Here is a 22,862-nt window from a genome sequence, read left to right as displayed (position 1 = left end):
CATATGTTAGAATTAGGGTTTATAGTCTTGGATAACTTGCATGTACAATAGAGAAACCTAGATCCAAGCATTAGGGTTTGTATGAGCACATAGGATGTTCTTTTGACCAAAACCCGTCAGTTACTGCCTACACGAATCCAACTTCTTGGGTAAGCAAGGAAGATAATGAGATGTCGAGTGATGAAGAGGAGGTTACTTCAAAAGTAACAAGTCCAATAGTGAAAGAAGAGAAGGATACTATGGAGCTTAAAGATGATGAATAATTGAAGATTCAAGGGATCAAACGCAAGCTCGATGTAAACGAAGTTAAAGCTAAAAAGGAAAATTCTAAAAAGGCGTATATTCGACAGTGCAAGATTACAAGAGGCGTTTCAAGGAGCAAAAGATCATAGTGGTGGAGTCTTCTGACGAATCGACGTAGGAGGCACGGAGTCCGGCTCAAGGCTCCTAAAAAAGAAACGCTTCTAGGGAGGTAACCCGAGTTTGGTTTGCATTTTTTTCTTTTTAGTTTTTACATTTTAGTCTTAGAAACATAGATCATATCATCCAACTCACTTTATTCATAATTAAACACTGTGTGTGGGGTCCCTAAAAATGAAGTGGTAATAATTAAGAATTTCGTTAATAGACAAACTTGGATTAATAAACAAAATTTGTCATACAATATTCACGACGTGAATCATTATGATTCACAGAGTGAGTTATGAATGAAACGGACAATATATCATTGATGCATATCAACCCATTTTCTATTAAACTAAATGGCCCAAGACTAATCCATTTTTGATGAGGAATGAATGGCCCAACATTAAGCCTAGACAGGACTCACGACGTGAATCCCTAAGGATTCACGACGTTAACAATAAACTACACGGGACCACGGATTAAAGGATAAGGAATCATTTAGACCTACCACTTTCTTTATTCCCACAAAGTGAACAAGAAATCTGGTCCCCCTTGCTCCGATTTTGGCTGACATACACTCCAATTTCGTTTTTGCTTAAGTAATACTTCAATCTAAGGTAATGATTCTTAATTATTAAGTTTAATTCTTCTCTAATAGTTGAACTTAGGTTTAGGGTTTGTTAGTTAGATGAAATGCCGAAATTATCCCTTAAAAATCCCGTAATAGCCTTGGAATGTTGATGATTTGTGGTTGGAATTAGCATAAGAGAAAACCCCATTAACATTGTGACCTGATTTGCATCCTGATCTTAACGATTCTGGTTGATGAGTTACAAACTCACGACGTGAATCTTAAAGGATTCACGATGTGAATATTGGGACTGGACAACTTCAGTTCTGTTAATTTCTAATTTTTTGGGTTGTTTCTTTTTGTTGTGTTTGTTGTTTGTTTTTGTAGAAATGGATCCCAGCAGAGAGGTTCCAACTGGAGTAGCGGGTTTACACCCATTATACAACTTTCCAACGAATATGTCACGGGATGTATATACACGATGGAACAATCGGTTAGGATGGATTTACAACCGGGGGTTTGCTATTGCCCCCACTATTCAGTGGGCACGATTTAGGGAGGTTGGACTGGTGGATCGGATGTCTCAGTATCTTACTAAGTTGTTTTCGGGGAATGGATTCTCGTTCACATGCAAGGGGTGGTACAATTTGTTTGCAATCCAGGAAAGGATATATAAAGAGCTATGTGTGGAATTCTTTTCAAGTGTGACATTCCATGAGAATGTCCAAGATCCTACTTTCCCGCAAGCTTTGATTTTTTGTTTAGGTAGGGAATATAGGGAATGCAGTTTGGTGGAGTTTTCACGAAGAATGGGGTTGTACGAGGCTCATGAGACCATTACTCATGAGTTTGTTTTGTTTTTTAGGGAGACCACATGTGGTTATGAAAATGGGGTCTCATGTCCGGAGTTTTGGAGCAATATTGCGTTTGGTGTGTTCAATTCCGGTGTATCTCCTGAAAGCAGCGTCAAATCACCTATACATTGCCTTATCTATCACCTTATCACATTTTCTATTCACCACAAATGCCATGGTGATAAGATTACTAAAGTCAATTTGTTCTTTTTGTGGATCATTTTACAGCCAGGCGTGTGCTATAACATTTCGTATTTCTTGGCCCGCTACTTGGCAGAGTATGCAACGAGTTCCCGTCCTGGGAGCCCTATTTGTGGAGGGCACTTTGTTATGCATTTGGCCCGATCTTATGGCCTCATTGTTCCCGACATCACTCGTTCTTTGACATGCATGGAGGGGAACGAGTTTACTATGGGGTATTTAGAGACGATGAAGGTCGTTAAGAATTATGGAACACATTGGGGGATTCTTGATGATAATGATGATGGTGATGAGTAACCGACCGACCAACCTGAACCACAACCGAGGCTGAGGCACATAAATGTGAGAGGAAGAGGAGAAAGAAGGCAACCAATGCACCCACCCACACCTATGGTAGGATCCCATATTGGGGATGATATGGCTGGTTATTTCGATCAGCTTTCTTTGAGTGTTAACTGGATTGGGGGGACTATGGAGAACATGGTTCAACATTTCCATGTGGAGCAGCCGCCTCACTTAGGGTATCATTACCTAATTTTCCCGAGGTGGACAGAGTATCATGGAAAAGGAGGAGATGGTGCGGGCACTAGTGGAGCAAACGAGGAGGATGAAAATAATTGATCATTTAGTTTTTTTTGTTTGTTTGTTTTAGACTTATTTGGTTTGTTTTTATTTTGTTTTAAATTTGTTTGGATTGTAAGACTTTAAGATATTATGTTACTTTTCTCTTCTTTGGTTGTTAACTTTCAGCTTGCTAAGGAGTCTTTGGGAAGTAGTAAGATTGAGTCAAGAATCGTGTTCGCGAGTGTCGTTCAAGTCTAGAAATTGAAAGTCGAAACCCACAATTGGAAATAAGTGTAGGGTGAGTCGACAGAGAGGTTATAGTTAGAAGAGTCGTCAAAAATACACTAAATTTAGAAAGTGTATGTATTTACATGGAAGAAGACAGTTTTGATTCTGGTTCACCCAGAATTCACGTCTTGACCCTATATTGCTCATGTCGTGAACAATGTTACAATGAAATCCAGCATGCGTGATCCAACGACTTCACGTCGTGAGCTTGTACGTCGTGAGTTTTGATTTTCCACCACATTCATTCCGTTCCGTTCTTCGTCATTACATGGAATTACTACCATTCCTCATGACACTTTTGTGACGATTCAATGGGATGTTTTCTCTAATATACAATGTGGCGTATGCTTTCCCACATTATCTACACGATTTGGAGGCTTGCACCATTCTTTTTGAAGATTGAAGTTTTGCTTGATGGCTAGTTTCGCAAGTTCAAGTCCAAGTTCTTATTTTTGAAGAGGTCCAATATTCGAGATGCATATTTCAACAACACTTTTGGAGATGATCACGCCACTATCTCAGGGGAGTCTGTTCCTTTTTCTCCATTTTTCTTAATTTTAATTTATTTTATGCATACACTGAGGGCATTATATGTAATAAGTGTGGGGTAGGGGGTAGAAAAAGTAAATTGCTAGAAAATTTGGTAAACTTATATTATCTAGAAAACTTGGAAAATTTAAACTTTTTAATAATTGAATCCAGTAGTAATAATTTTAGCTGCAGTTGCTAGTATTATATGGGATGATCTGATGAGAGCTCAAATGTTTAGTTGAGCCAATACACGTTATAATGCATTTGTGGCTTCCTTTATTTTAATGAAATCATGGGACAAAAACACAATCTCGCTTAGTTTGAGGAATGTGATATGTTTAGCAGCGTAAACCTGAAATGTATCCAGGAAAGACATGTCTTAACCAATAAAGGTTGAAGTTAAGCGCCTCTGCTTAAGCATGTAGGTTTTTGAGTGATATAAAAAGTGAGATACATGTAAAAAAAGAGAGATAATTTACCAAAAGTAAAGAAATTGAAGAATTTTGGAACATAAAAGTATCAAAGTTTGAAGATCAAAATATCAAAATTCTAAAAGTTGAATGTTGAAGATGCCAAAAATAATGAAAGAAGTGAATTCAAAGAAGTCAAAGATCAAACATCGAAGAAAGAAGAATTCAAGAGCTCCAAGATGTGGTATATTCTAAGAAGTTGTAATTCTCTAGTTATGTATAATTGGGTAGCTTTACAAAAATGCCTTGAGGATAAAAAGCTTTCTCGGGATGGATTCGGAGAGTTGCATAAAATGAGCATTGTTCGAAAGAAGTGGGCAAGTGTTTATGAGGATTGTGAGTATTTAGAATTAAGGGGGGTTACTTAGGTAATTTTAGACAAAAATACATGCATTGATGTCTTGACATAATGACTGAGCTGAAATTGGATTGTTCTATGTGATGCTAGTGATAAAGGTTTAAGTTTAAATAAGAAGATTTGCTTGAGGGCAAGCAAAGCCTAAGTGTGGGGTATTTTGATATTGTCATATTTATACACATTTTTAAGCAATATTGATCTACATTTTTATAAATATTTTGGTTATTTGCATAGAATTATGGTACTTATAAGGATAAATTATTATGTGCAGCCAAATAGAAGTATTTTCGAAGAAAGGGACCAGAAGTTACAATACTTGGAACTTAGGGGGGCTTGAAGAAAAGAAGGATGAAAAGTCAGCAAAAACCGTGTTCACGATGTGAGGAAGTAAGATTCACGACATGAGTAGGGAGTTCTAGAAGATACGCATCCGGGTGAAGGAATCCTTGCCGATCACGATTATCTCGAGTTCACGACGTGAACGGGAAATTTGAGGATATTATAAATACCCTTGCCCATTACGATTTAGAGACTTTTGGCTGACTGAGAAGGGTTCTTAGAGATGAAATTCAGAGGAAGAGAAGACCTAGAAGCTGGTTTTAACACCAAGAAAGAAGAAGTTCATAATTTGGTTTATAGATTGGTACACTTAAACATGTCTTTGATTATAGTTTTTGTTTGTTTAGTTGTTAGTATGTCCACCTAAATCTAGCTGCTTCTGTTAGCTAGATGAAGCTGGAACTCATGGTTTTAATGCATTAGATTTGACTTTACTTGTTGGTGATATGCTTGTGTTGATTGATTTTACCTAGCATGCTTAAATTAAATATTTGATTGCTTTAAAAGCTTGTTCTGTGTAGTTAGTGAATACAAATCTGCACGAATTTGAATACCTAATAATATAGTTAACACTAGTTTATTAGAACTAAGATCAAACCAATCTTAGATAAGTAGTTAAATCATTGAATTAAGCTGTGCTAGAGAACTCATATTATAACTGTAATTGTGTTTTGACTAATCAATCTTTCATGGCTCCAATCTTATTTAATAATTGATTATGTGTTAACTATTGTGTGACCATACATAGATTTACATGAATTGATTAATAATTAGTAGATTTAGAACTAAATTGCTAATACTTCATTAATTGGTAACCAACAGTAATAGTCATAGCTAATGTATAACCATTGAGTGAAAGCAGATTCGAACTAACATAAGTGTTTTGTTTATTGATTGAGTTTGTGTTAAAGAATTAACTTCATCTAAACTTGCAAAATTAGATAAAAACCCCTTCATTTGTTAGTAATTAGGTTAATTTAGTAGTAGATAAATTAATTAGTCAACACGGTTCCCTGTGATCAACACCCGACTTACCCAACTATTTTATAATTCGACTAGGTACACTGCCTAGGTGCATTTTAGTTAGTTAAGTTAGTTAGGTAATAAATATAAAATTAGTGGGTACTTTTGTGCACATCAACCATTGGTTGTTTTTAAAAAATGAAAATTTTACTCTGATTTTTGGCATGTTAAATTGTGTTTGTTGGATCATGAACGCTTCCAATTACTTCATCAGCTCTTCCTGTTGTGTCAACATCACGAGCGGCTCTGATACCAAATTTCTTATGTCCCAGGATCTAGACCTCGTGACAGAAGGAGCTGTGAATGCCCTTGTAATATAGCCTCCTGCAGGAGACTAACATAACTATTAAACTAATAATACTCTATTGATAGTTTTGAAATTCCAACATATATTATTTCATGAATGACTACCCTTCAAATAGGGATAAACAAAAAAATCAAATAAGAAAACAAAGACTCCAAAATCGACTCAATTGTTAGATGATCCAAATTACGAAATTTAAAAAACAGTAGATAATACATAAAATATTATCTATTAACTTATAGAATTATCAAGTATGATTCATAATAAAGGGCTTCTATTATGTTTAACCTCTTATTTTTATTATTAGATAAGTTCTATATAAAATATTGTTAAAACTATATGTCATACTTATATATAATAGAAAATTTGTATAAAAATTAATTCCATATTTAGGGGTCCAATAAACATGATGTGGAATGTAATGACCCATTCCCTTACCTTTCTTTTTTCTATTACTTTGGTCATTCCATTCCATTCGGCCAATGGCATTTAGCCATTGAGGTAAACAATTGGTTTGATATCATTTTCTAATATACAAAATGTTTCAATTTTAAAGAATATACCATCTTCGGGCCGCCGCAGTGGGTCAAGACCATCAAATGTGTCTGCTTGGTAACGAAACCACTCAGGGGCTGCATACACACATGCATATATATATATATATATATATATATATATATATATATATATATATATATATATATATATATATATATATATATATATATATAGAGTCAAGATCAAATAAGAAGGAAATTTTTGGTAGGAAGGTAAGAAGTTTTTTTTTCTACATATTTTTTTCGCGAACAAACAAAATGAATCATTAGATGATTCATTTGTAAGATTATTCACAAGAAAAAATTCTCAAAAAACATCTAGATTATTCATTTATATAATGATTTTGTTGTTATTCACTAAAATTGTCATAAAAGTGATTTTTTTTCTTAATTTACTTAAAAATGAATCATAAAGATGTTTTTTTGAGAATTTTTTCTTGTGAATCATCTTACAAATGAATCATCTAGTGATTCATTTTTTTTGTTCGTCAAAAAACTATGTAGAACAAAAACTTCTTACCTTCCTACCAAAAAAATTTTATTACCGGATCTATATCCTATATATATATATATATATATATATATATATATATATATATACACACACAAAGTGTAAAAAGCTATCCAACAAATGATCATCTACCTCTAAGTAAAAACCAACTCAAACACCTAAACAAAAAAGTACAAGTGCTCGCAAGGGGAAACCATGCATATTAAAAAGATGGTGATGCTATTTCAATAAAACCCTAACCGTTTAATATAGAGAGCTTATTTTTTGAAGAAAGCTTTAAATTCTTTTGTTAAAACAAATAAGACATTCACAATTATACCCTGTTTAAATTAGGAATCAACTAAGACAAATAAATCTTAGTTTTTGTTTCCAAGAACTCATGGCTAAACTTTGATTTAGTGTGATTTGGAAACTATATACTCCTTCCTTCCATGGACATTCCTCTCTGATCTCTTTTATCATCAACGTCAAGATGATATATAAAGACACAGAGTAATTTGGGAATTGTGTATCTCTTCATTCAACATATACAATCAGATTTATGATCTTACCATTCTTTTGGTTTATGAACAAAGTGTGGTCGTAGTTGCTCTATTTGCACCCAAAAGCTTTCATTGATTTCGAGAATCTTCCAAACCAAGCTCTTGGCGATTGCTTCAATCTATACAACGACTTCCTCAACTTATGCATCTTATCAACATTACTTGGGTTTGTTTTTACACCTGAAGGGATATCCATGTACACTTCTTCTTCTAGGTTTCCATTCAAGAATGCGTTTTTCACATCAAGTTGATGCAACGGCCAATCTTTATTTGCTACTAGAGAAATGAAAATTTCGATGGTGTTGATTTTAGCTACCAGTGCAAATGTCACTTTATAATCAATTCCATGGCGTTATGTGTATCCCTTAGCAATGAGCCGTGCTTTATATCTATCAATCTTTCCGTTTGCATTATGTTTTATGGTAAATATCCACCAGCAACCCAACGTTTTCGTTGCAGCCGGCTTCTCTACAATCTCCTAAGTCAGGTTCTTTTCAGGAGCTTCTAATTCTTCATTTATTGCCTTATTCCATTTTGGATCTTTTAATACATCCTGCATGTTATTAGGAATAGATACAATAGATAATTGATTAATGAAAAGTGCATGCGACTCAGAGATCATGTAGTTGGACATAAAGTTAGCTATAGGGTATTTTGCTTTAGATGTGATGTCTAGTTCATACTATTTTTTTGGAACTCCTTTTGTGATTCTTTTATAGATTCGAGGTTCATTGTTCTCTGTTACATGGGTTAAAGGGATTGTGGAGGGTCGATTTTATCATTATTTTCAGGTTCTGGTGTAGGGGAAGAAATATTTTGAATTTCAGGGTTGATTTGAATAGTGGGTTTAGTTTCGTGATGAACGGGTCAGTTTCATGATGAACTGATTCACTTGGATCCCTTGTGTTACTTATCAGTTCGCCCAGGCCATTTATTTCTTCGGGTATCCTTGATCATGTTGTTGTGTTGAGGAGTTGTTCTTCCAAGTGCTATAATTCCTTAAAAACATCAAAGAACATATGAGAATTAGGATTTCCTTCACCGTTACTCTCCCTCTGAAGGGAAGACTCAGAAACTCCCCCTGTGTAGTATGGTTCAGATTCATGAAAAGAGATATCAAGAGATACGTGCATCTGGTTAGTGAGTGGTTCATAACATTTATACCCTTTTTAGAACTCTGCATAACCGACAAAATGCATTTCATTGCACATGGATCAAGTTTTCTGCGTTGTTGTTTTGGGATGTGAACAAAGGTTGTGCATCCAAATACTCGAGGTTCTAAGTTTGGCATATAAGGAACAACTAACAGTTGATGAAGTTTCTGGTGGGGATTTTGAAATTCGATTACTCGTGAGGGGGTGCGATTAAGAACATATGTTGTCATTTTAACCGTTTCACCCCAGTATGATTTGGGGACGTTCATGCCAAACAAAGAAGCATGAAAAATTTATAGCAGTTGTCTATTTTTTTCGTTCTGCGAGACCATTCTATTGGGGTGTGACAGAGTTTGAGGTCTGATGGTGGATCCCATTGTCACGACAAACTCTGACATGCAACTATTTATAATTTCTCCATTATTATTAGATTGAAAATCTCTGATACCTTGATGGTAATGATTTGCCACCATTTTGTAAAAATCAACAAACCTTTCAAAGACCTCACTTTTCTTTTTCAATACAACTACCCATGTCATGCGGGTACAACCATCGATAAATGTTACACAGTATCGAAATCTAGAAAAAGAAGGAAACTTTGCAGGATCCCACACATCCGAATGAATTTTCATAAAAGGAATATGATATTTATTATTACTTGGTAAATATGAAACACAGTGACTTTTAGCAAGTTCACGAATGTTACAATGAAATTCAGAGTCACTTATACTTGTAAATAAATGAGGTTGTAACTTCCTAAGGTAACCAAAAGATAGATGTCCTAATTGGCGATGCCATAACCATACAATTTCCCTTGCATTCTTCACTCCTTTGATTTGATTAGCATAACTAAACATTTGCATTTTTCTCCGGTATCTATTAGGTCCAAGTAATACATTTTCCCTTTTCTAACACCATAACCAAGAGTCTGGTGAGTTAGAATGTCCTGAAATATGCAGCAAGATGGATGAAATGTCACTATACATGCAAGTTCGAGGACAATTTGACTGCCATATAAGAGGTTATATGAGAGGGATGGAACCACAAGGATGGAGTCAAGTGTTAAGGAATCAGATAGCACTACCAGGTCTTCACCATTAACCTTAAATATTGAACCATCAACTGTTGAGACAACATTTTGGGGAGTGGTTTTAAGTTTTCTTTTTATATAAGTTTTGGATCATTCGTTTAGTTGTTCATCTTTAGTAGTAGCCACAACAGCTCTGGTGACATTCTTTCATGGTTTCTTAGTGAAATCCCACCAATCAGGATATCTGATCACTTCATAACATCTCTCCTTTTTGTGACCTAATTCTCCGCACACATTACATTTTTTATTGGCGTAGGAGTTTGTTTTACATGTGGGACAACGAGTGTGAGGACCATCAACAAGAGTGTTGAACAGTTAACATAGAGGCTTCAATAGGAATTGAGCGTCCCATGGCCTGTTTTTCGGATTGAACTTTCCTAATGTATGCTTAACTTTGTTCCGGTGAGAACTTAGGATCCTTTATTAGTATTTCTCCTCTTACCTGATCATATTCAGGATCAAGTGCACTTAGAAACATATGTACCCACAACCGAGACATCATTAGCGTCTGGAGAAGAACTGTTGTTGCATTATTGTTTTGAGACGTCACTCTTTGATCAATCTCATAGAACATGGCTACCAATTCATTGTAGTAGGTAGGAATAAGTCGGCTATTCTGTTTTGCTTCAAAACACTTTTTGTTCAATTCAAAGATTCGAGTTTAATCTGAGTCATCATAGAAGGTTTTCTCTGCTGCATCCCAAATATCTTTGACACTTGGGAGATGAATGTACCTATTCATAAGTGATGTTTCCATGGAATCAATTAACCAACTTTTTACCTTCTCATTTTCCGTGGCCCATGTTTCATATTCAGAAGAGTCCTTTGAGGGTTCAACTTTTTCACCGGTCAGGTATCCAATCTTCCTTCTCGCTCCAATACGCATTTTCATGAGTGGCGCCAAATGGTGTAATTGGATCCGTCCAATGAAAGGGTTTTTGGAAAAGCAAAATTATCATCTTGGGTGTAGTGGTGGTGGATGATTTGTGAGAATAATTGGGTATTTGGTTCTTCAGAGGATTGATTTTCGCCAGGACGCATTCTTGAAAATTTCGAGTTTGGATTTCAAGGAATAGAAGGGTGAATGGTTCATAATACAATTTAGGGTTTCTGTCTGAATCAGATCATCATGAAGACACCAAATAGTCTGATTGGACAATTTGAATTGGACTATTTGGTTCGAACAATCGGATTTTCGAATTGTTTTTCAATAAAACCGAATTATTTTTTTGGATTTCGGATTGGTTTTGGTTTATAAAATAAGAACCGAATAGTCCAAAAAAATTGAATAAACAATTTATTATTTATTTATTTTTAATATATCTATAATTATTAATTAATTTTGTAATATATTTTTCAGATAGGTTTAAAAACTTTCACCTAATACAAAACATATGTATGTATTTTCTATCAAAAGTTTTTTATTAATAAAACATTAAACTATAATATACCTTTTTAGTAGTTTTTTTATAAATTTTAATCACAACTAAATAATTTGCTTTTGTTAAAAATTGGGTGATATTATAATTTTATGTGGCTTTAAAATGTTCTAGTTTTTGAAAACCGAATTATAAAAACCAATCCAACCAAATTTTAATTGGATTGGATTGGATTGGATTTCAATTTAGTTTGGAGTATTCGGATCAATGTTTTGAAAACCAAAATCTATTCGGATTTACTTGATTGGTTGGGATCAAATCGATCCATCGAAACGAACACCACCCCTAGGCATGATCCACTCTTCTCATAAAAAGTGGTTTCATGTTTTCATGGTCGTAACCAGATTTCAAAATATGAATAAAAGGCATAAAAAGGACGTAAAAAGCAACTACAAGGATGAGATGGACCATGTTATTGCTTAAATCGTTTGTTGGATGGAATCCTGGACTCAACCGACCACCACATTCCCCCTCTTTAGTTGATTTATTTGTTGCATTGATTGGTTGACCAAGAGATCTGTCTTTTGAGTTATAAGTTACTATTTTTGTTATTATTGCTTCCGTAGTTCCATTGTGTGTGCGCCTTTGTATCCAAATATTGTCATAAACTGATAAACCAACACATATTTGGGTTGTAGGTTGATTGTTGTGTTGGTTCCCTTTTATTGAAGGAGTTTCTTGAAGCCATTTTTTATACTGCTTGGTGGAGTTTATGGTTATTTTGAAATGGTGCTTTGTTTCTAAGTTATGTCTAAAGGAGCTGATTTGTTTTACAAAATAGTCACTCTTTAGTTTTTCGGTTTATCTAGGTGCATGAACAATATGTGTAGGAAGGTCAAAGTGAACTTGGTCACGCGCTTCAAAATCCCATCCTTGCTGTTGTTACTGTGATGTTATTTTGTTTAGTCTAGCTCCTTATTAACATTATAAAATGCTGATGTTCTAAAAAACAGTCTAACAAATAAATTCTAAGAGTTTGTCAGCTCACTTCGATCTAAAAGGTTGGAATATTGTGGAAATACAACATGCTTTACTCAATGTAGTCCCACATGATCTACTAACATGTTACTTGATTCTTGTTGACTTTGAACATGAGTGCCGATAAGTATCCCAAAAATCTCAACAAGATATTAACTTTATTTAGACATTCTACAAATGGATCAAGATTCAAGCATTCATTCATTACTATCTTCCCTACTTGTTTATTTATCGTATACTTTACATTCACATGTCTATCAACATAAGACCTATTTAGTTTGACTTTTAAGAGTCACACTGTTTTGATAGCAATGCTGCAAAACCTGCATTATGTATTCCATTGATGGGCGTTTGTCTTGTTTTGGTTGAAGACACTTTGAAATAAGTTGAGTGAACTTGAATGCTTCCTTTGGAGGAAAATCAATATGTTGAACCCGTGGGTCGATGATCATACTCAAATTAACCCCATCTCCTAGCAATGGAAGAGCCCATTCCACCAGGTTTTGCTTTCCAAGGGGCCTCCTCCTATCATACACCTCCAATCCTGTTAGTATTTCCAATAGTACCACTCCAAAAGCATAGATCTCACTCTTGATTGAAAAACCTGTGAAAGTGATGTTTGATTGGTCAGCCATTAACACTGTTTTTGGTATGGAATCAATCCATTTCCTTTCTTATTCAATTACTTTGGTTATCCATTTTATCCAACCAAAGGCTTTTCCGAAGGAATGGAATTGTTTGTTTCCTTGGTTAGAAAAGGAAAGATGTTAGGATTTTCCGATGGAGCATTCCTTAAGGAATTCAATCCCATCCATTTAGTTGATTTACACTCCGTCATGGAGTGAAATGAAAAATTATAATATAACCCATCCTTATTTCTTTGCAAAATTCCAAGATTTTAATTATGAAAAAAAAAACTATAAATATATTTTCTGTTATATAATCTCATTTCGGTTTTGGTGAGCTTCTATTATCTTTAATCTTTTATTATTATAAATAATAAATTCTATATTTATTTAAAGAAATTATATATAAAATACTGTAAAAACTATACCTCGTATTTAATTTATATATACAATAGAAAATTTGTATAAAATTCATCCATTGGGTTCACAAGCGGCCGAGTATTTATTCCAGAAAGGCTTATTCGATCTAATCGTACCACGTAATCCTTTAAAAAGCGTTCTAAGTGAGTTATTTCAACTACACACTTTCTTTCCTTTGAATCAAAATTAGAACATTAAGTTCAATTATTTTGAGCAAACAAGTAACGTGTACTAAACATGATGTGGAATGTAATGATCCAATCCATTTCCTTGCTAATTCCATTACTTTGGTTATTCCTTTCCCTCCAACCAAAGGCTTTAGCGGTGTTGGGGTAAATCATAAGTGCAAGTTAAACAAACTGTTGCAATATTATTTTTAGATATGCAAAACATTTCACTTAGAAAGAAGAAGATACCATTTTCAGGTAGCCACAATGGGTGAAGACCATCAAATGTGTCTACTTGGTGACAAAAAAACTCAGGGGCTGCATAACAATATGCATCTAATTGGAAGGTGTGAGTAACAAAAGCAAAATCTGAAAGCCGAGCATTAAAATCCTGAAAATAAGCATGAAATATATAATCATATGAAAAGATACACTAAAATTGATGTTATGCTAGAATCACGGTAAGGGCATTGTAATTTACCTTATAAACCAATATAAGATTGGTCTTAAATTGGCTATACGCTGGCTGTTTCCTTTTATGGAAATAGGCCAGGCCTTCAGCTGCTCCTATTGCTATTTTTAATCGTGCAACCCAAGAAAGTGAAGTACACGACTCTTCATATATAGTAACAAAAGAAAGGGTAAACGCAATTTTCAATCTTGCATATAAGTTAAGGGAGATTGTAGAAAGTAGCAACGTCTATTACTCTTTTTACTAATACTTTACTTTTCACACATAATAGAACTATATTTACTTTAATTTACCAATAACAAAATGTACTTCCATTTTTTTTATTTTTTATTTTTATACGAATAGTAGCAATATCTATCGCATATCATAATAGTAATATGTTAACATTCACTTTACAAATAATAGCAACATATAAACAGTTATGTGCTCATAATAACAATGTGTTTACACTTTACCACAAATGGCAATATGTAACAAATAAAGTACAGTGCTCATATTGGTAGAAAAATGTAATTAAATTATTATAATAGGTTAAAAATAAAGTAAGTTGCTATTATTGGTAAAGAAATGTATGCACGTTGCTATTGTTCACAAGTTTCCATTTATTGCATGCCATCTACTCAAATTATGCAAGGCTATGACTGAAAGATATTTACAACTAAATGGAAGGTATTCTTACCTCCGTAAAGATATCTATCCAAAGTTATGCCAGAAATGACCTCGTAAACACAAAATAGTTCCTGATAATTCAAGCAATATCCCAAAATTTTTACAAGGTTCGGATGATTGAAATCTTTTAGTTTGATGTCCTGCTGTGCAACCAAATTGTTAACTTAAGAAGCTAGAAAATATCATAATGCATGAAAAATATATGAGACGCATTCATTATCCGATTTAAAGTGACTCCCACATCCAAATCATTTCAAATATTGGAAGTACCTTTTGTGTTGGAATCTCCATTTTTGTAACATACATCGCTAAACCGACACCTTTTATTGTTGGTGCATACGTCCTTTCATCAACCCAACCTTTGCAGATGAAATCCATTAAAGTTGGGGAATATTCCTTGTCCTTGAAATTGTTTGATGCAATTGCCAATTCAGCGTACGTGAAAGTTCTAAAACTTTGATTAGTGCTTTTGCTTCCTATTGCAGCATCAACTTTAGTTGATATTGGTTTGTGGAGCGCAACTATATTAGATTTGCTTCCAATTGCAACATCAGCACCTTTTTTGTTTGGCATATATGTCCTTTTATCAACCCAACCTTAAAAAATGGAATTATTAAAATCTGGGGAATGTTCCTCTTCCTCAAAACCATTTGTTGCACTTACCAATTCAGTATATGACAAAGCTCTAAAACTTCTATAAGGATTTTTTTCGTATTGCAGCATTATTTTCAGCTACTATCGGTTTAGGATGTGCAATGAAATCAGATTTGCTTCCAATTGCAGCAACAACTAATTTGCCAATGACATGAGATTTTAGCTTGTATATGAATCCTTCATCATCAACAACCGAATTGGAGAATTCTCTTTTTTGTGAAAGAATAGACTCCAGCTTCACCACAACCTCTGCCATGGTAGGGCGGTGTTTTGGTAGGGTGTGTAAACAACGACCTGCTACACTTGCAAACTCCTTGAAGCATTTTCTTGAAATTTGTGGAATCAATCTCGGGTCAATAATTTGATTAATCTTTCCTTCTTTGATTAGATGTTGAGCCCAAGCAGCTAAACCCCATTGCTCTTCATCAAAACTTGTATCTACCGCTTTTCTCCCTGACAACACCTCGAAGAGTACAACCCCAAACGCGTAAACATCGGATTTTCTTGTCAATTTTCAGGTGTAGAAATAGCATGGATCCATATACCCAAATGTTCCTTTCACAGCTGTGCTCACATGAGTTCGTGTTTGATCTGTTAAACCAACTTTTGCCAATCCAAAATCTGAAATTTTAGCTGCAAAGTTTGCATCCAACAAAATATTGGAGGTTTTCACATCGCGGTGTATGACTCCATGTTGAGTTGATGTACCCATGTGAAGGTAGTCTAATCCTCGAGCAGCCTTTGATTCTTTGATTCTTCACGATTGATATCTCTTGTATCCAAAAAAGGAGCTTCAGATTTGATGAAGTGAACTGCTGATTTTGTCTGGTTGTTAGTGTGTTGCTAGCGGATGTCTATTAACTCTTGACTTTGTTGGTCTTCAAGTAATTTCCTTTTTTTGTCGATTCATTTTAATTTTCTTTTGTAACAGCAAAATTTTTTGGCCGGCGGAAATTTTATAATAATTTCTCTTACAGATAATATATAATAAGAATCAGAATAACTTTATATATTTTTTAGACAAAAAAACAGAAAAATAATCAACTTTTCTAATCATTTTCTTAGCATAACAAATTTTTTTTTTTTTTTAAAATGACCTATCTAGCCAATAAAATCGCATATGGATTTTTAACGGATCGCAGTCTCATGTATTACTATTAGGTTAGAATGACCTTTCAATAGACTACGATTTTCTCATCACTGTCTCCCTAATACTGCCAGGTTATTAAAATAGGAAGTCATATATGCTACAGTTAAGTTCAAGGCTATAGTGATCTAGCTACGATAATAAATGTTAGGCAGTAATATTTTTTCGCTCTGGTACACCACTGCCACAAGATCTGAAGCCAAAAGGACACTACTAGAAAACTCGGCATTAGCGATGGAAAAAATCCGTCGGAAATAGCTACGGAATACCGACGGATTTCCGACCGAATAAGTAAACGAAATTATTAGGATATTAGTGATGTTTTTTGCCACAGATTTGCAACAAAGTACACTATCGTCGGTATATACCGACCGTTTACCGACGGAATTCAAGAAAGTTTCGGTTTTGTTAGTAATCCATCGGTAAATTAATTTTTTTTTTTTTAATTTATAATCATGAAGGCAATTTGGTCGATTACAATTTAGGGCTACTGTACATTTCACTTAAGCGGGTCTACGCATCACTTATGCTAAGAAAATGATTACAATTTAGGGCTACTGTACAACCTGGAAATCTTTTTGTTCCAGGGGTGTAGAGACGTGGACCTTCAACCGTGTTCAATCTGTTAGAGTGAATATTTTCTCATGAATTGGCATTGAGCCTCTCATGTATATTAATACCAAAATAATACATAATGGGCTAAATACAATGTTGCACAGCCCAAGTAAATATAAAATATATACATACAGATATACATCTAACAGTCCCCCGCAGTCCGAAGGAGAGGTCACGAACGAACGTTCAGACTGGACCGAAAGTCAAGAAACAGAGTAGACGGTAGCCTCTTGGTAAAGATATCAACGTATTGGGATGAAGAGGGAACATGAAGAACACAAATCTGGCCCAAGGCCACTTTATCACGTACAAAATGAATGTCGATCTCGATGTGTTTTAATGCGTTGATGCTAAACATGATTGGTAGATAGATAAACAGCACTAACATTGTCACAGTAAACAAGAGTAGCAGTCAGAGGAGGGTAAAAGAGCTCCCGGAGTAAGTTACGAAGCCAACTAGTCTCGGCAACGACATTCACAACACCACGATACTCTGCTTCAGCACTAGACCTGGAAATGGTACCCTGTCGTTTGGAAGACCAAGAGAGAACATTTTGTCCAAGGAAGACACAATAGCCAGATGTGGATCGACGAGAGGTAGGGCAGCCTGCCCAATCAGAATCAGAGTAAGCAACTAGACCAAAAGCAGGAGAAGCATAGAGTTGTAAGTCATGATCAAGAGTGCCACGAACATATCGAATGATCCATTTGAGAGCAGTAAAGTGAGGTTCTCGAGGATCATGCATATATAGACACACCTATTGAACTGCATAAGATATATCCGGTTGAGTGAAAAGTCAAGTATTAAAGTGCACCCGCAAGACTACGATATAAGGTTGGATTAACAATAGGAGGGCCTGAGCCATCAAATTTGGCAGACGTTTCAACTGGAGTTCGAGCAAGTTTGCAATTAGACATTTTAGCAAGGTCCAAAATTTATGTGGCATATCTGTTGAGAGAGATACATGCCATGACGATCCCGAACGACAAATATACCAAGAAAATAATTGAGAGCACCCAAATCAATCATGGAGAATTCGATACGTAAGGTGGTGATAATCTGTTGTAAGAGACCTATGGATGAAGCAGTCAACACAATGTCATCAACATAAAGTAAAAGATAGGCTATGTGACCCCCTTTGTTGTAGATGAATAAAGAAGAATAAGATTTGTTGTTAGTGAAGCCGAACTGAGTGATATACATACAGATATACATCTAACACAATCCTTCCATCTTCACCGAAATCAGTCGACAACATCGTGTTCAATTCTTCCATCTCCAGCTCCAAAATCTGACTTCCGACATCTATACATTCATAGTTCAATCTTCGAACTCAATCGACCAAAAATTGAAGAAAGAGAAAAATGAAATCAAGATTGTTTAGTATTTGCTGTTATTGCGGTTAAAGAGGAAATTGTTTCGAATTCGAATAAAGGTAATAACTCTCTATAAAGATTCTTAATATCCTTTTTATGTTGGTATTGGTATTTTGAATGATCTAACCATTGATTTTAGTTTTTTTTAATGTTAACTTTTTGCTAGTGATTTACTCGATGCTTCGAGATTTCTTTTTGTAATTTGCTTGTCCTTTACGAAGATTCTTGCAATTCTTGTATTTTCGTGGTGTTTCTTTTCGTTATCCTTTTTAATGCATGCCAATTGTTTGTATAAATGCAGGATTGAATTCCTACCACTAATCCAAAGTTTCGAGAATCAGAGACTATTAAGAATGGAGAAATTAGACGATTTAGAAGACTTCTAATTTGGGATTTGAGTTATCAACGATTTCTTCATTGGATCAAGGAGAAAGCGATCATGATCATGATGAATCGCCTAAAGTCAAATCAACACTCAGTGGTAATTCTTTTGCTTATTATACAACTTACCTCATGTATGTTTAATTTCTTCTATGAATTCGTGTTGTTGTTATCACTAACATTCATCTACAAAAAATCCAAACACTATCATAAGTATATGATCTGGTTAGTTAAGGTATTACTGTGTGTGCATAAGTTTTAGTTTACTTGTTTTTCTTCTAAGCAGCTGGTACATTGTGCTTTAGAGTTCATACAACTTTTTATCCATAAAACAATTCTAATCTATGTATTCTATGGTAGAATCAGTAGTACTTGGTGGTTCTATGTTTGTGAATATTCCATTGGCAATCAATTATGAATATTGGATGATAGTGGCATTATATAGATAGATATCCATTAAATTGAATTGAGTCCTGATATCCTTCCTTCTCAACTCCAAAAATATTCTTCTCTTGACATTTTTTGATTTCTTCGTTTATTTTTCATTTTCAGTTGAAAGGTGCAAATGCACAAGTCATTTATACAAACCAACAAATCATATGCTTATCTTGATCCGCTTTAAGGACATAATCTGTAATCCAATCTTGTAAAAGAGGCTCCCTTGCTAAGAATGTTTTAGACTAAACAAGAAAAGGGACAACTTTCATTACCCAAACAACTCATAGTTAATTCATCACCTGGGGTTGAAATAGGTTAGAGCTGCAAACAAAATATACATAAGAAGGGGTGGAATATGAATTACAGTTGGTAATTGATAAGGTTAAAGAAAAATTGAGAGACATACAGAGCCCTGAAGTATCTCTATAGAGTACTCCCTTCTATGATATCAAGGTATATTTTTCACTTTATCAGTTCTAGTTTGAAAACTTTGCATTACTGTTTTAGGATTTGTTGTCTCTTAGCCTTATATTATGTTATTTTGGGTGAGGTTATGTTGCTGATGAAAGTGACATGGTAAAAGGAAATGACACCATTTTTTTTAGTAGGCCTACCACTTGTGAAGGTAATTTTAGATGAGATATTTGTTATTTTTGTGTTATATTTATGTTTGGTTTTTATATATTTATCTAATATTACTAATTTCTAGGTTACTACTAGTGAAGAAATATCATGTGAAGATCTTGAAGGTGCAGATGTGCTTTGCAAGATATCAAATGTTTCAGACTATCTTGCTCAAGGTAAACTATTTATTTTATAAATAAAGTTAGAGCAAATGTCCATAAAGAGCAACTTACTTTACTCTCACTACCAATATTGTCAACATACTTTACTTTTTAACGATGATCCATTTGATTTTAACAAGTAGTGGCCACCTTTTGTTATTGTGGATCGAGTGTAATCAGTATATGGCCATTTCATCAGCCATGTTCTTATAATAATTAGCAATTTAGCATCCTCATCAATCTCTCAATGCTACTGTAATACACCAAATTACTTAAAATCACATATTCTTATGCATTATCATAATTGCTACTTTTTAATAACATTCATTTTTACTATTTTATCCCCCTTTATTGTCAACTTTAGAGGGCATTTATGGTATTTGATGTACGTTTAAAAATTTATGTGTTGAATATGTAATTATTTTTAGTTTTTAATTTCTTCATTAATTTGTAAATTTTTTTATAATGCCAAAATTTGTCGCTATTCTGTCACAAAAAAAATTGTAGGCATTTCGAGATTCCGTCGGTACTCTGTTAGTAAGTTATTCCAAATATCGTCGGTAATCCGTTAGTAAGTTATTTCAAATTCCATCGGTAATCCGTTAGTAAAATTTTCCATCGGTAATTCGTTGCAAACAAACCGTCAGTAATCCGTTGCAAAATATATTATGGTGGTGATCCGTTACTATTTTCGACGGAATAATCCGTCACTAAAAATTAGCCATAGCCGTCGAAAATCCGTTACAAACAATTAACGACAAGAATATACCGATGGATTTTGGTTCGTTACAATTCCGTCGGTAAAGAGCATTAGCGACGCATTACCGATGGTTCATCTCAGCATTCCTTGATTCGAGTATGGATCCTCTACTTTCAATAGTATGGGCTCATACTACCTTGCACATTCATCCGTACTTTCCTAAAGAACTATCTTGACTCCGCCAAGTCCTTTCTATTACTACAGATGTTCTCATGCTAATCTCATCCTAGGCTTGCCCTAGGGTAATCACCAATCACTCTCTGCTATCAGCTGCATAAGAAGTCCTTGCTATCTCCCCCTAACTTGCTCGTGAATACCATTACATATCACTAAGACTAGATAATTCTTCGAATGAGAGATCCTACCCTACAATGGTTGGACTCAGACAAGAGTTGCGAAATAGAGCTAGACCTAACCTTCTAAAATTATTTAGTCCTCACAATATGTAACTTAACATATTCGTTTACTAGTTAGTAAAAGATACCTCGAACTCCTATTAGCACAAAGGAAGCAACATTCGAGCATTGAGTAAACATAATCAAGCATATCTCATTCAGGCCATCCCTGACTAATTTGTACTAGCATGCAGTTCATAAAGTTGAGATACATATAACAGGAACATAAGGCATCCTTCCTAAATCCTTAGTCCTAATCTAGCATGCGGTTCTTATAAGCATATCATAACATAAACTTGTATGGATAATTTGGGAGTACTTACTTGAGCTCGGTTGATTGCATGCACCACACCCTTTTCTATTTTCAAAGTTCTTTTTTCTCTTTTTCAAAATCCTTTTCAAAGTTCTTTTTAAAATGATTTTCCTTGAAAAAGTTCATACCAATTCCTTAGTTTGAGTTTAGACACACCCGAGAGTGTGCTCGAATCCCTCAAACCAAGGCTTTGATACCAACTTGAAACATCCCAAAAATACAGTCCAAAAATTTCATTTTAATTCATCAATTCAAACCATAAGTATCAAAAAGTCATAAATCGTGTATCTCAAAAATATCATAACATCTATCAATATCTCAAAATCACATGTCAAAACATTAGAGTGAATCCTCCCAGGCTAAAAACCATGGTGTGTGCCATTCAGTTATCCCGAGCTCTTCCCCTTACTAGCAGAAGTACCTGAAACCAAAACTGAAAACTGTAAACACGAAGCTTAGTGAGTGTCCCCATACTACCACATAACCTACACATAATCACATAATAGCACACATTGGGCCTTGCTGACTACATTGGGCCCCGACCAACATTAGATAAATCCGGCATCATGCCCCACCTGGCATCGGACCGAAGTCTGGTATACATAACATATCAACAAGTATATAACATAACACACAACATAAGCATACAAACATTCCACGGGCTTTCCTCGAGATCGGACCGAAGCCTGAAACATACAAACATAACATATAAGCTAAACATTCCTTGGGCTTACCCCGACAACGGACCAAAGCCCAGAACATATAAACAGACATATGTGAGAATCACGAAGACATCAAGCATACAAACGTTCCTTGGGCTTGCGCCAACATCAAACTAAACTTCGGAAAACATGTAATCTACATCAGTCTAGCCCCGACATTGGACCGAAGTCCGACATATGCTAACATACATAAACGAGCCGACATTGGTTCCTTAGACCCGTTCCTACTGGAGGAAAACTCACCTCACAAAGTTGGATGTTGAATCTCTCAGTAAGGAATCTCTATCGGTTGCTCTCGTGAATCCTCGACTATCATTATCAGAATAACACTTAGTCAGCATCTAATAATCCTTCCTAAGGTAAAATGACCATTTAATCCCTGGTCAAAGTAAACGTTCTTGTCAAAGTCAACGTTCTGGATTGACTCAACTCGCCTAGTTGACCCATTAATTGGCCGAGTTCTATAACTCAAAACCCTGAAATCACGATCCAACTCGTCGAGTCATCCCCCTGACTCGGCGAGTTCCCTGGCTACTCAATTCATTAACATTCCTTGGACCAACAAAGATCTTTGCAAATATGGCTTGTTGCTTTCGAATCAACCCACCATGAAACATCATCATCGAGCATATAAAATGCTTCAGAAATCACAGAAATATAATTATGAATACAATTAAAATTCGTCATAAAATCAGAATTTTGACCTTGTTGTTTTTTCCGGATCCTTAGATCTATTTGGTGC

At 34.9% G+C, this 22,862-nt stretch overlaps 2 protein-coding genes across 2 annotated transcripts; both read right to left on the bottom strand.

The window, feature by feature from the left end:
• Positions 1-12,448: 12,448 nt before the first annotated feature.
• LOC145040857 (putative serine/threonine-protein kinase PBL10) lies at positions 12,449-15,106 on the bottom strand. Its single transcript, XM_078988748.1, has 5 exons — positions 14,804-15,106; positions 14,544-14,604; positions 13,874-14,007; positions 13,642-13,783; positions 12,449-12,783 (listed from the first exon to the last, which is right to left on the bottom strand). The coding sequence occupies exons 1-5, from the start codon at positions 15,104-15,106 to the stop codon at positions 12,449-12,451; spliced, it is 975 nt and encodes a 324-aa protein (XP_078844874.1).
• A 121-nt stretch (positions 15,107-15,227) lies between these two features.
• Positions 15,228-15,899, bottom strand: LOC145040856 (putative serine/threonine-protein kinase PBL22). Its single transcript, XM_078988747.1, has 2 exons — positions 15,733-15,899; positions 15,228-15,690 (listed from the first exon to the last, which is right to left on the bottom strand). Exons 1-2 carry the CDS (start codon positions 15,897-15,899, stop codon positions 15,228-15,230), a joined length of 630 nt encoding a protein of 209 aa, XP_078844873.1.
• Between the last annotated feature and the right edge of the window lie 6,963 nt (positions 15,900-22,862).

Source organism: Lactuca saligna, chromosome 4 (genome assembly GCF_052625555.1).
Source record: "Lactuca saligna cultivar CGN05327 chromosome 4, ASM5262555v1, whole genome shotgun sequence".
Classification (NCBI taxonomy): domain Eukaryota; kingdom Viridiplantae; phylum Streptophyta; class Magnoliopsida; order Asterales; family Asteraceae; genus Lactuca; species Lactuca saligna.
The sequence above is the reverse complement of the archived record's forward strand: the minus strand, read 5'-3'. Positions and strand labels throughout refer to the sequence as shown.